This window comes from Eutrigla gurnardus (assembly GCF_963514095.1).
Source record: "Eutrigla gurnardus genome assembly, chromosome: 13".
Classification (NCBI taxonomy): Eukaryota; Metazoa; Chordata; class Actinopteri; order Perciformes; family Triglidae; genus Eutrigla; species Eutrigla gurnardus.
Genome location: NC_139936.1, coordinates 2,284,371 through 2,299,208, shown reverse-complemented (window position 1 = coordinate 2,299,208; position 14,838 = coordinate 2,284,371). Strand labels below are relative to the sequence as shown.

Sequence of the window (14,838 nt, the reverse complement as noted above, 5' to 3'; positions counted from 1 at the left end):
TCTTCCTGAATGAGCTCGTAAAAGACGGAACACGTGAACCCGACACAGCTGGGATTATGCTACGTGGGCAACAGACTATATATACTTTTCATACAATCGTTGAAATGTTGCCGCACATGAAACCTTAATTCTCTGATGATGAATGCAATAATTAAAAAGCAAAAAGGAGCATGTGTAGACATTCAGTATTAGTTATTAGTATATCTCCTGATGTTAGCTCCTCTGCTAACGTTAGCTGCTCTACTAATGTTAGCTCCTTTACTAATGCTAGCTCCTTTACTAACGTTAGCTGCTCTACTAATGTTAGCTCCTCTACTAACGTTAGCTCCTTTACTAACATGCTCTAACATGCTCTAGCGCTAACTCCTCTACTAATGCTAGCTCCACTACTAACGCTAGCTCCTCTACTTATGTTAACTGCTCTACTTACGTTAGCTGCTCTACTAACGCTAGCTCCTCTAACGCTAGCTCCTCTACTTATGCTAGCTCTCTACTAATGTTAGCTCCTCTACTAATGTTAGCTCCTCTACTAATGTTAGCTCCTTTACTAACATGATCTAACATGCTCTAGCGCTAACTCCTCTAACGCTAGCTCCTCTACTTATGTTAACTGCTCTACTTACGTTAGCTGCTCTACTAACGCTAGCTCCTCTAACGCTAGCTCCTCTACTTATGTTAACTGCTCTATTTATGTTAGCTGCTCTACTAACGCTAGCTCCTCTACTATTGCTAGCTCCTCTACTGACGCTAGCTCTCTACTAATGTTAGCTCCTCTACTAATGTCAGCTGCTCTACTTACGTTAGCTCCTCTACTAATGTTAGCTCATCTACTTACGTTAGCTCATCTACTTACGTTAGCTCCTCTACTAATGTTAGCACATCTACTTACGTTAGCTCCTCTACTAATGTTAGCACATCTACTTACGTTAGCTCCTCTACTAATGTTAGCACATCTACTTACGTTAGCTCCTCTACTAATGTTAGCTCATCTACTTACGTTAGCTCCTCTACTAATGTTAGCTGCTCTACTAACGTTGGCTCCGATGCTATGCTTTGATTGGCCGGTCTGCGTCCGAGGGGCGGGACTTAGTGAAGTGTCGATAAGTGTTTAAACTGCAATCTGTGCATTAAAGGATCAGCTGCTGAACATGTCAAATGAATGTTTGTTTGGTTTCTGGTGCATATTGTTTCAGGTTCCTACTAGAACGTGTTTGCATGTTTTAATGCTCAAAAGCTTTATTTTCCTTCATCCTGGCTGCTGCAGCTCTTCTCAGTCTCCACACACACAACAAAATTTCTGTTTGCACAGCAGAAAACGTCATCTTCTTTGAGGGCGTGCCAAACTAGCGTCTGGGCAGATATTATATGCTAATGTGATACTGTGACATCACCACTTTAGGGATGAAAAAGGCGAGATTTCAAAATGAGGCAGTGTTTCCAAACTACTGCACATAAGCATAATTAGAGTGTCTCTTTATTTACAACTGTCCTCAAAACACCGCTTCACTCTTGCTTTTCCTTTTTAACGTGTTTGTTCTGTTCTGTTTGATTTAGTTGCTCTTGTGAAAGCGTCTTTGAGCATCTGGAAGAGTGCTTTATAAAACCGGTGTAGTGTCATGTTATAACTACAACTTGATGACAGAATAGTTGAGCGGTTTCCTTCTCCACAGAACCTCTAGCATCATCTGGATGTCATTCAAACAGTTTCAAAAAGACACATTTACTTAATTAAACCACACTACTTCTACTTAAAAAAGGCCCTCTTGACAACAAAGCAGCCCAACCTGACTGTCCGTCAGTTTTAATAAGATTACCTGAGAAAGTACAGAAGCATGTTTTTAAGACAGCCCTCAAAAACACACCTCGTCAACCTTTGAACTTGTTTTTTGTTTGTTTGCTTGCTTGTTTTGTTCTGTTTGATTTAGTTGCTCTTGTGAAAGCGTCTTTGAACATCTGGAAAAGCGCTTCATAAAATCGGTGTATTATTATTATTAGTAGTATTACTACAACTAGATGACACAGAATAGTTGAGCCAAAAGGCTACAACGTAATTATAAAAGGAGGACCTCTAGCATCATCTGGGTATCAATCACAAAAAGACACATTTAATTAATAAAACCACATTCTACTCCCTAAAAAACATACAAGGCTCTCTTGAAAACAAAACAATCCAACCTGACTGTCCATCCGTTTTAATCAAATTAACTGAGAAAGGGGATAAATGCATGTTTGTACCTCCAGAATCCAATGACATGGGGGTATACAGTGTGGGATTTACCCCGGGGAGGGGAGGGGAGGTCCAGGTGGTAACACCATAACAGAAAGAGGACATGCTCTTTGACTGCTGCTGACTAACGTGAGGTTTAGCACAGCGGGGGGAGCTGAGCGATGCAGCCGTGGAGTAGCGGTGGCATCTCCATGTAACTGCTCCGGGGACAGCTTTACTTAAGAGGGGCTGTGTAATCAGACCCCCGGCCTGTGATTAATGCTGCTCATCTGTCTTCAGGCCGGTACGCGGCTCAGTACAACTCCCCCCCCCACACACAAAAAAAAAAATGCTGTTTACTGCACACTATTTCTGCCCGGCGGCCATGGAAATGAAAGTCGAATCCCTTCTACCTAGAGAGCCACGAGATGTGGAGGAAGAAAGTGTGGGAAACACACAAATACACACACATGCACGCCGCTGCTGCATGATCCCTGACTGTACTTTGTCTTTTATCAGTGGCCAGGAGGATGTTTTGTTCCATTTTTTTGCAGCTCACCTCTTAAAGTGACTTGTTTTGCAAAGTCTAACAGGCTCCGGTTTAACGGCTCCCTCAAGTGAAGCGAGGCCAAAGGATGGATTTATGAAGCGTGCCAAGCATCTTCCACAGCTAACATCATAAAGAAAAAATTAAATAATAATCCCTCCCTACCTGTCGGCATCGCTGTATTAATGAGCCATTAGGTGTTTGTGGGTAAACAATTTACAGCGTTGGCTTATTTACTGCATGCTCAGAGGAAAGTGCGTCTGGGTGGGGGGGGGGGGGGGGGCCTCCGCTTCGCCAGGGAAGCCATCCATCTGCTGCCGCCACCACACTATTCATTCTACCACTCGGACAGATTTACACACAGCTTTTGTCGTAAGTCCGACATGTCTATTTATTATGGGAAACACTTCAAAAAAGAGAGAACCACACAGGGTGCTATCCCCCCCGCCCTCGGTCTCTGCTTCTAATTTTCAAACACTTTAAGTGGATTTTAAAATCAGCACGAGCATTCGGTAAAGGAAAAAAAAACCTTCGACATTCTGAATCAATACCAACAATTCCATTACAAGCCCATATATACAGTCGATGTGCAAAGTCGATAGTGTGCTCCACGTGTGCCGAGCGTCTAACAGCAGGAAACCCAGGAAGGAAAGATCCATGATGATCAAGACAGCAGCGTTCTTTCTTTAAAGTTTAACCACCGACGTGACGGTGAGTTCGTGTCAAACGACCAGGAGGTCGGATCGACTTGCTAGTCGCCTGTTAACATTGTGAACAGCAGATTTAAACAGTCAGGAGCTGCTGTTGGGTCCTAACTTTAATGGAGAACGCATTGAGTTACATTATGGTGCGTTCAGGCTCTATTCAGTAACAAATACTACTGGAAACAGAAGAGTCCTCTTTCAAACTAAATGGCAACGTGAACACAGTGTGTTTCCACTTTGAGAGGACTAAAGTTTGGTTCGTTTAAAGATACACCCTCTTACCCCCTTACACATAACATAATAATAATTTACATAATAAATGTCCCCACTGTGGGACTAATAAATCAGACTAAATTATTCAATGAATCCGGGACTTCTTTTAAAACACACTTTTATAGACTTGCCGTTTTAACTTTTGCACTTCTTTCATTGTTATTTTAGTTATTTATTTATATTTTATTGCCTTTCTGCTGTGTTTTTACCTGATCTTAACTCTAAGACTCTATTGTTTCTCCTGCTCTGCTGATGTGTGTGTTGTATTTGTGTGTATATTCTGCTGTCAAAAGCACTTTGTAAACTGTTGTTTTTAAAGGTGCTATAGAAATAAAGTTATTATTATTATTATTATTATTATAAAGGATCTCTTATATAGTCATTTGACCACTTGTTGTATATGAATTAAAGATGCTGCTTTTTCCCCCCTCACTCCTTGTGTGCGGTTTTGCAACAAACGTATTATTCTCTTACCGAAGTCTCTGTGGGACGACATCCAGCCGATCTCCTTCAGGGAGACGATCGCCAACAAGCCGGAGCCCACGAAGGAGCCGATCCCGGAGAAGAAGAAGAAGAGCCCCATGATGGCGCTCTGCATGGACTTGGGGGCTGCAGAATACGCAAACTCCAGACCTGCAACAAGGAGAGGAAAAGCTGTTGGAGATATACAGTATATATATATATATATATATATATATAGTAAAAACACATCGCTCAGTATTTACCGTGTCAAGTAAGAAAAAAAAGGCCTGAGAAAAATGGACGAGGGACTTAAGAGAAAGAAAGATGAGGAGGGTGAAAAAAAACCCCATCAAATGCGTGTTTTTTTTTTGCCTGGAGATCCGCCCGCCTGCGAGCTGACATTGATAATTTCATGGCACCTCAAACATGTCATTTTTCAAATGAGGCCCTATAGCTACATCTGTCAGTAGAGATTAGACAGCTGCGGTTAAATACATTTGCCTTTCAAGCTCTTTCTTTGGAGGAGGGACATTGCACACATTAATGTGACGAGCAGTTTCCTTCCAGATACCTGCACGAGCTTCGGAAGAAAAAGGAAAGGGAATGGATACGAGCACGGCCAATATACGGGTGACCTTTCTGAAAGGATACATTTGTTTATATCCTAAGCTAACCTTTTGATAGGAAAACAACACCGGTCAATAGCTCTGCATATCAGCGGGGACGGCAAAGGTTGGTGGAGGATTCTCCGACAACGGGGAACGGCACAGATTGTAACATTATGTTAAATCCAGCTTGTCTGTCTGTGACAACCATAATTTAGGAAGCGATCAAAGTGGGCCTGACCTTTCTCCACCAAAGGGCAGAATTATTTGGGAGAAAAAAATAAATTATAAATACTTTCTCCCTCCGAAGGCCTTCGAAACGCCGATTTTTCATTCTTAGAAAATAACATTAGCCTTTAAAGATTTTCAAAAAGTGCAATACATAATTAAAATACTGTAGGGAACAATTTTGCAAAAAAAGTTTTGCATATTCTCATTGCCTGAAACAGACGGACTCGGGTGTACAAGCAGAAAGAATTAGCCGTCGTCGTAGCAGAGCGGGGGATTGTACAACGAGGAAGCTCGACGGCACCGGGAGGTTTGGAACAGATTTATTCAAACGGAAGACGACGAGAAACAAAAGGGGGAAATACTCCTCTTACAACCAGACACATGTCACAATTCTGTCAGGTGTGTTTCCTTGGAGGGAAGACCTGTGGGACGCTACGGAGGGAGGGAGTGTATTTTAAGGATCCCTATAGCTTTGTTATGTCTAGATGTGACTTCCATCGGGACCCGGGTCATTTTTTTTGGTTTCAAATTCCAGTGTTTTAAAAAAAAAAGAAGCCTTATGGAATTCAGTCCAAGGGCTTTAAAACACCACAGCTTATTAAACTAATTTCAGCATCCTTGGGTTTTAAAACTTAAAGATGAGGAATGTGAATGTTCATTCAAACACCCTGCAGTGGCTGCATCCGCCTGATAATCCACTGTGGTCGGAGGAGGAGGGGGAGAAAAAGCCTCAAATATTAATGGCTCAATCTTTGCTCTTGATACAGAGAGAAAAAAACGAAAAGAAAAGCGAGAGCTATATAGAAGAGCCCACAACAGCATGACCCGTAGTAATAAGGGAATGACTCAATTATTGCTCCGGGCTTTAGCAAATTCGAATCAGGAAGATAACTGAGGCCTGAAGACACGATCATGACGGTAGAGGGAGAGAAGACAAAGGAAAAGGAAGAAACTGGAGACGCACGAGAGATAAACACAATAGGAGGCAGATTAGTATTGTTTCCGTATCGCATTCAGTTCACAAACTCCTCTCTTATCAAAAGAACAACGTTTCTGCTGCTTCCATTCTCCTCTCTAGATTTTGCAGCCGCTATTTGATAAAAACATTACAGCGATTTCTCACTCTGTCACATTATTGCATTACCGGGGAAATACTTGTTGTTAATGAAATGGTATTTTTACCATTTAGGTCAGGGGTAAAAAAATAAAATTAAAAATATATGTAGATCTCCTGAAAGTATCCAACAGAAGTCGTCAGATCCAACATGAACTATTCTGACCCGCTTTGACTGAGAGGAAACGGTCCGTTTCTCATATTCTCATATTGATGAGCATGTGTCTTTGAGGTGATATTTACAGGGATTAATCGTTTAAGAGGCAACATTAATACAACTTTGAATTCAAATTAGACACAAGCAAGCTTCCCGCTGTAAAACAAAAAAAAAGAAAACATCTTGGAATTTAGATATTTTCTAAGAAACTATCATACCTTCCATTTTAAACCACCATTAAGACACAAAATAATAAGGATTATTTCACGTTCTGAAGTGGCATCTAGTCCCGCTGCTAATTGAGCTAATTGACCCAAGGTTTTGAGACATCTGCCTTTGTAACTAACCATCCAAACAAAAAACAATCCCAATGGAGATCGATCAAGTGACTTTTTGGAAGGAAGATTTCAAAAACCCTGGGATTCACCAGCTGTACAACATTCACCTGGCTCGACCTCGGGGGACCTCCTCGCTGCTGACGGACAGTAAAAAAGGCCGTTAGAGATCCGTTGGCTCCAGAAAACCTGCCCCACTGCCAGCGTCAACATCGTTAAACGACTGCATCTATTAGAGCAGATACTCCATACGCCTCCAGAAAGGATTGGGTGTGTTTATTTAGCCAGTGAGACTCATCTCTCTTAATTATCGTACGTTGATGTGCGATAATTGCTTTTTGTACGAGGTGATCTTGCCTTGACATACTGACCCCCCCATGGCCTCATATTTGGTTTCCCTTTCTGTCTCGTCTAACTTCCTGTCGTTAGTTCACTGTACCTATAATGTAAAAATGGCAAATTAAAAAAAATAAGTTTGTGCTCTGCATTGAGAACCCTGCAGGGTTTCTTCTATACCTTTTATGATATCTCAGGTTGTGCGGGGCCAATGTGGGTCATCATTGAGTCCCATCGCTGTACTATACGGTTGGCTTTGCAGTAAACCAAGGACTTCTACATTCATCAGAGTCCATAAAGCCTCTGTAAGTGGGAGGCTGCAGGCAGATACAACCGTCAGCTCCCTCCAAAAACAGAGCCGGACTGATAATTACACATACCATCGCATTCTGCGTATTCAATGTGCCTCTATGAGCAGCGTGTCAGCCGGGGCTGCTTACTGGATAATTAAGAGTGTGTGTGTGTCAGTAGAATGTGTCGTATTACCTCTCCGGAGGCTGATCAGGCGTACACGCTGGGATTCATACTTCATACACCGCTATGTGTTTAAGTTCACGGTGCTAAATGTCAACACAGCAGCCGACTGAACGGAGATGAGGAGTTTATGCTGCCATGTTAATTGTGTTGCTACGGTGACTTCCGGCCCTCTTGCTACGGCATGAAGGTATCTGTGGTTTCATTCATAATAACATCTGCAGAGGGAGACGTCGTAACTTTGACTGTTGTTTTAAAAAGGTGACTTTTAAAACCGTATTTCTTAAAGTGTGCCATTACTGAACAACTCCTTTCATCTGGATAATCAATGATCCATCAACTTCTTGGCCTATTTTTCTCTGGAGTCCAGACAACAAACACATTAAGCTGTTGCAGGCAATGAATCAAACGCAACTGTAATCTTTTAGGCACATTCTTCTTTGTTGCATTCTCCCACAATGCACCTCAAATCACGAGGCGAATGGCTGGAGGACGCTGGCTCTCATGGCGTCGACCTGCTGGCGGTGCTAATTGAAATAGATGTCACAAACAACTGTACCTGCAATGCTGGCAAAGACTTCGCTGATTCCTATCAGCACGTACTGAGGCACTTGCCACCATATGGGCAGATCTGCTGCGTAGTAGATCACGTTGCCAAGGACCTGGTCAATGGTGCCGTTAGATCTGATGATCTCCAGCCGTTTGGTCTCCAAAATACCTGAGAGGACAATTAAAAAAATGCATGTGAGCCAAGAAGCAGGAAATGTCATGTCCAGTTTGTCCTGACAACAACTAGACAGCTTTTTCAAGTCACTCTTGACGATATTCACCGTTATCCATGTTCAGTGTGTTTTTATCCACATCCATGATAAGATCTTATATAGTCCCATCAAATCACAACACACACATATTTATAAACCAAACCTCCGCAACACAAACAATAAAGCAATGTTAAAGGCTGAAGGATAAAAAAAAAAACCTTTGTTAACGTGTTTGAAGTCCATGACACCGACATCAATTCAGCCTTAAACCGCCGGCAGGGACTCAGTGACAGTCCGTTGGGCATTTAACCCAACCACTTCATTAAGATCACATCGGCACGCTTCATATTGTGGCAGTTAGTAATGGAACGGAGCAGACGGTTCAATAATCATAAGAGCTAAACGGTTGTCATCAACCGCCTCCTCCTCCTCCTCCTCCTCAAAGCTTTATTGCACGGAGCTATTATCATGTACCCGGTGGCTATTTCCGGAGAACTCCCGGAGACGGCCTCCTATCATAACTACACTTAATGCCGTGTTTGAGGATGAAGATGCGGCCTTGTAATCCCGCTATCCCATAATACCAGCTGTCCGTCTCCAGGAGGGGTTTGGCCACTGGGCTGCCTGGAGCAAGAGTCACACACACACACACACAGACACACACACAGACACACACACACACACACAGACACACACAGACACACACTCTAAACATCACACTGTCAGCCCGGTGTGATCCCACAACTCTGCTGCAGCTTTTATCACCAAAAGACTCTTTTGGACACCTAAAAAAAACAGCTTCAACTAAAGCAGATTAATATTTGACGTTAAAGAGAATTTAGGCTTTACACTACATGGGAGGTCCGGCTGTCCTCACGATGAAACCCTGTGAAATATCGCAGACGACCAAAAATCCCTTCACGTTTGTTGCACGCGATGATGAAAGCGACTCGCCTGATGTCGTGGGGACGCGGAGTGGCGAGCTGTGACAGCGCGATGACTTTGGGACTGGCGAGCGAACGCTGCTGCTGCACTGGGTCATTCACTTCCCATCTGGTCTTTGAACGCAACACGATTTCAGAATGTGTTAACGGGTGCAAATGTGTGGAAATGAATGACGCGGAATAAATAGCACACAGTTATTCTCGGATGAATAATTGTTAAAATGAGCTGCAGAATATCAAAGATACTAAACAAGTATTTAACCCCTTAAAAAAGCAGGTCAAATCTATCCTGCACACTATTTTGGTGTGTATTCACCTCCTGTCCTGTGACCAACGGCCACACCGCTGCACCGTCATAAACCCTTTCTCTCCACTACCCGGGACTCCAAATTGCTTTCTGCAACATTCAGACACTCATTTAGCCTGAATTCAAATGCAGGGATTGCACTCTCTTTCAAGAAGTCCACATGGGGAAGGGAAAAAAAAAAGTAAATGCCTAAACAGCTTTTGAACGTCGTATGTTTGGAGCACCTTTTTCCTTCCAGGAATGCTCATGTCCTCTGAAAAGAAAATATTACTTTAAACCCCCCCACCCCGAAAAGTAGACACATTAGATTTGGTTCACATCTCTCTGATTGAAAAGGATGTTTTTGATGGGGTGAGTCAGGCTTTAATAACTCGCAGGGAAACATCTGAAGACTCTCCCTCGACAAACTTTCTCATCTCCTCTCCGCCGCCTTCGTGTGAAATAAGACACAACGTCATGACTTCCTCGCTAATAATAAAGAGATAAAAACACACGAGCTGACAACACGCAGCTGTTTCCCTTCATCAGACACACAAACATCACAACGTCTTCAGATCACACTTACTGTACGTTGAATCAGCCTCTAGTGTCTAACTGAGCTTTACTAATGATGGAGAAATCAAATGCTTTTTTAGACAACTAACTACTCCTCCACCTTTTTCAAATTCAAGCACTTTTCAAGGTGCATTTCCATGCTTTTCCAGCACCTTCCAGCTGTGGTAAACTCCATATTTGTACCAATCCAATGGTCAGTATTCAGTCTACTTATTATGTCACTTGTTCATCACATTAAATGAGATGTTATTGTCCTCTAAACAACCAACATGATGTTTGGAGACAGCTTTTTACAGAAGGACCACAAATGAAAGGAAAACTAATTCCACTAACAGATCCACAGAAATATAATCACCAACTATTTTCATCATCTGTTCATCATCAAAAGTCATTTTTCATAAAGAAATGTCAGAAAATGCTGTTTTCAGTCCCTCAAATATGGAGATCTTCTTTTCTCTGTTCTATCATAGATGTCATCACATACAACACACATTTCAAGACCTTTATTCTACATCCAAGCACTTTTCAAACCTTTAAAACACCATAAACACATTGAAATTCAAGTGTTTTCAAGGATTTCCAGCACCCGTACCAACCCTGTAGAATAATTTGACATTGACCTCTTACAGGTTCTTTAAGGGGTTTAATATAAATAACGGCATCGTTAATAAGAGTGTAGTATTGTCCGGGTTTTATATGTTAAACTTCTGTGGATGTTTCTTTGTTTTAATTAGTATGAACAACACATTTAAATAAACTCACATTAAAAACTGAATTAACCCGCGCAATTGTCGTCAAATTTGATGAAGTGCATCGTTAACGGTCAATTGGCAATCTGGTTGAAGCACAGCAGTCGATATGCAGAAGGTCACTAATGACGGAGCGTGTTCATATTCTATGAAGGTGTGTTGTGCATCGCAGGAAAAAGGGCAGCGCTGCTGCAAAATATAATGTGCATTGATTCTCTTTTCTTCCTGAATCTGAGCATGTCTCTCTCTCTCTCTCTGTCTCTCTCTCTGTCTCTCTCTCAAAAGCCTTTTCGGCTGGATGTATCAATGCAGCAGCGGCAGCAGCACCCGCCGACAGGGAACCTGGCCCAGACTTTATTTCCAATATAATCCACAGCCTGGAAGTGAATATTTCTGCTGCATGCAGGCTGCAGTCGTTGAGCTTCCTTCTCCGTTCTCTACAGGGCGGAGGGGAAGCAGGCAAAACTCTGCTCTTCCCTTTTGCTCGTTTCAATTCAGGGACAATTAATAGAGCTGTGACCCAGGGCAGTACTTCATTAAAAAGAATGTTCAGCCAAAGACCTTTCAATAAGACTTATTAAGATTAAAAGATGCCTGAGCAACAACAACGTGGCAGCACTGTATTTGAATTGAAATGAATAATCGGCTGCATTGCTCGTTGCCTTGGAAGTTATGACTGCATGTGGTAAATACTTTCATCAGTGTTTGTTTGGCCCTTTTTGTTTCGGTGTTTTCTTTTGCACTCACCCGCCGCCACGGCCGACCACATGACGAAGAACATCCCCACCGCGATCCTCTTCAGCGAGGAAGGCAGCAGGCCGCGGCGTTTCAGGATGGGGTCCACCACTTTGTCCTTAAGGGGAATCAGCATGAGGATGAGCACTGCGTCAAACATGGTGAGCCAGGCGGCGGGGAAGCGGAACGCCATCTGAGGGATCCGGGAGGGAGAGAGAGAGAGAGAGAGAGAGAGAGAGAGAGAGAGAGAGAGAGAGAGAGAGGGAGAGAGAGAGAGGGAGAGAGAGAGAGGGGGGGGAGGTAAAACGGTGCAAAAAAAAAAGCAACAAAGCATGAAAAACTAGGGAGAATGTCAGTGCATTCCAACACAGCTCACCAGTGTGTGTGTGTGTGTGTGTGTGTGTGTGTGTGTGTGTGTGTGCAACTTTGCATAAGAGCGTGCATGTGTCTGTGTACTTGATATTGCTTTGGCACCCCCAGGTGGTCAAAAGCAATATTAATTTCACAGTAAATAAAGCACACAGTCAAATCCGTAAATCATTATAGAGTTGTTATCATTGTTATTGTTATTGTTACTTCTATTGTCATGAAGTGAATTCAAAATAAAATAAAAAAGTTTTTCAGCCCAATTTCTAAACGCAGGGGCAACAAAGTGCAAACAGACTTGGTGAAATATCAATCAGAGGGGAAAATCCATTGTGAGCCAACAAATTATCTCCAAATGAAGGCGATGAAACATTGCAAACTGCTGGAAATGATTCTTTTTTGCAATTCAAATTCCGAGTGCCATCTGAGGTCCTGATGTGTCCTGATGTGGTTTCACACTTCTGATAGCATCATTTATTCTTAAATTGAATTTCCATTTTTGCGGAAGTAACCGCTGGCGATCCACACGCAGCTCCTCGGAGAGTGTTTCCCTCCCTCGTTTGTGCATTGTCATATTCAAAATGAGACTTGAATCTGGTCCCGTTGGAAAGGAAACAGAAAATAGGTCCATGCCACCTGGGTTGGAGTCGCTCCGGCCTTCCGTTCGGCCGCTACGCCGAAAAGAAACCTTAAACGTGAAATTGACGATCGGCTCTTTTACAGTAACTTAGTCTGTGAAGGTGCGAGTGACCTGGAAGTCGCCTCCGGCCTCAAAAAACCTACTTGCAATGTCGTCCCCAAGACATGTTTTAAAGGAGTAGATGTCATTTCCTGTACTGGTGGTTTGATACTTTAATTGACACTGTTTTATTGTTTTATTTATGTCACACGCTGCCTTTTAAATGACTTTGTTTTTGTACCATTTATCTATTTTTATACTTAGATGTGCATAAGATAAATAAAGTCTTTGAATCTTGAAAGAAATATGGGTACATGTAAAGTGGTTTGGCTCCCGTCAGATCACATATTTAGAAAAAAAGAAAAAAAAAAGCTTAAAGGGTACAGAAATGGATTGCACTACTAATTCAGAGGATCTATTGATGCTCGCATGCAATTGCAATTTCTGTCAAATTAACGTCTGTTGATCAATGACTTAAATGTAGAGGAAAACTGTACCTTCTTTAATAAGATACATTTCCCCGTCCTGGATTATTATTCCCTACGTATTATATTCTCTCCCATTGATGATAACGAGTCCTAACAACGTGAGCTGAGCTTCTATTTAGAGCTCATTTCCTCAAGTGACAGAAATCCCCATCCTGGTAATGAAGTTAAATACAGGTCGAGGACCAGTCACGCTGTTATTGATCAAAATGGGGAACAAGGGACTCGGCTGTTACACTGAAATTAACAGATTCTCAACTGAAAATAGCGCCGAGTGGAAAGACAGATGCTCTGACATTGTGTGCGTGGGAGTTCAAAGTCATGATTTTAAAAAGTGGGTGGGACTCACTCATACAATGGGGCTGATGCCCATGTGTATATACACACACACTATATATCATGGTTGCCGGGTTGCAAACTCAAAAGATGATCAGAATTAATACTCTTTATGTCCATTAACACAAAGGAAATGGGTAAATTGCAAATTCCAAAATGCAAGTGCTGTGCATTCATGATGGGTCCACGGGATATTCCATTAGATTAGAAGTGAGATTACTCATCTAATTACGACACATCCAGCCCTGCCTCCCACACACGGTTGGTAATATTTGCTGGGGCTCCTTGAAGAGGAGACAACATTTGTTCAGCTGCACCGTTTGAAATGTGTCAGGTGAGGCGAGGTGAGGTAACACATCACAGAGGCATCTAATCTCACTTCCCCTTTTGATGTTGAGACGCGTTGAGGCCGTTAGCAGAAAAGGGCTCAGATTCAAGTTTTTTTTTATTTTATACTTGATCGTGTGTGAGAGTCTTGAAGACTAATAAGTCAACAAAACCAGACAGTAAGACAGTTTAAGTGTCAAGTCTCATAGTGTTGTGAAATGTAAGAATAGTTGTGCCACACACACACACACACACACACACACACACACACACATACACACACACACACACATACACACACACACACACACCACAGAGCACAGAGCTAGATCCTGTGGTTTACAGACTAATGTTTCACTTCACATTTCCATGAAGTTGGTTCACTTCACCATCACACCCAAGCTTGCCTCTTCAGAAGGAAGTACACAACAAAGCTACTAGAGGTTTCTTTTTGGAGCAGCAACGCTAGTCAGCAAAAAAATTAAATAAATAAAATGATGTGCAAATGGCAGCCAGGTTGCTAATCTGCAAGTAAAAGTTCTGACTTAATCCCCGAGGCATTACCGACCTCCAGCTGTCGCCCAGCGTTCTGTGCCAGTGACCTTTGACTCCTTCAGGTTCAGCAGTGGAAACAGAAAGCTAGTTCACCGCTGCCGTTTATTTCGTGGAGCAGGTTACCTGGTGGGGGTCAGCCGTGATGTTGGAGGCGCTGTCGGGGATCTTCAGATGGAGGCCCTGCAGGATGTACGTCGTCTGCATCTGCAACACAATTAGGAGATGAAGAGTCTCAGCATGAGGCTGATCTTGATCTTCTTCAATCACTGAAACAGCATCCAGAAAGCTTATATTCGCATATTCAATTCCCTCAATGTTGGATTCAACTTCAACCGTGTTGACCTGAGATCAATCATTACATCTGGTTTCTATAAGGCATTAATTATCTTCAAATAACATGTCTTTGTTTCCAATTTCACACGACTCATGATTGTTATTTATGTATTAAATGTTGTATTAATTTGTTTCTTAATGTGTTGTAAATAGCACGGTATATGGGGGAACATATATTAACTTGCTTTATATTTATTGTTATTTATTTGATCACTATTGTTTTTTATTTTATTTTTTATTATTTATTTATTTATACTATTTA

The 14,838-nt window shown here is 42.2% G+C and overlaps 1 protein-coding gene across 1 annotated transcript in view; it reads right to left on the bottom strand.

Annotated features, from left to right (window-relative positions):
• Positions 1 to 14,838, bottom strand: part of slc15a4 (solute carrier family 15 member 4) — a 28,146-nt gene that overhangs the window by 8,676 nt on the left and 4,632 nt on the right. The window contains exons 5-8 of the mRNA XM_084024708.1: positions 14,367 to 14,447; positions 11,508 to 11,688; positions 8,004 to 8,162; positions 4,205 to 4,363 (exon numbers count right to left, since the gene is read on the bottom strand). Coding sequence (XP_083880834.1) covers positions 4,205 to 4,363; positions 8,004 to 8,162; positions 11,508 to 11,688; positions 14,367 to 14,447 — 580 coding nt within the window. The remainder of the gene's footprint in view (positions 1 to 4,204; positions 4,364 to 8,003; positions 8,163 to 11,507; positions 11,689 to 14,366; positions 14,448 to 14,838) is intronic.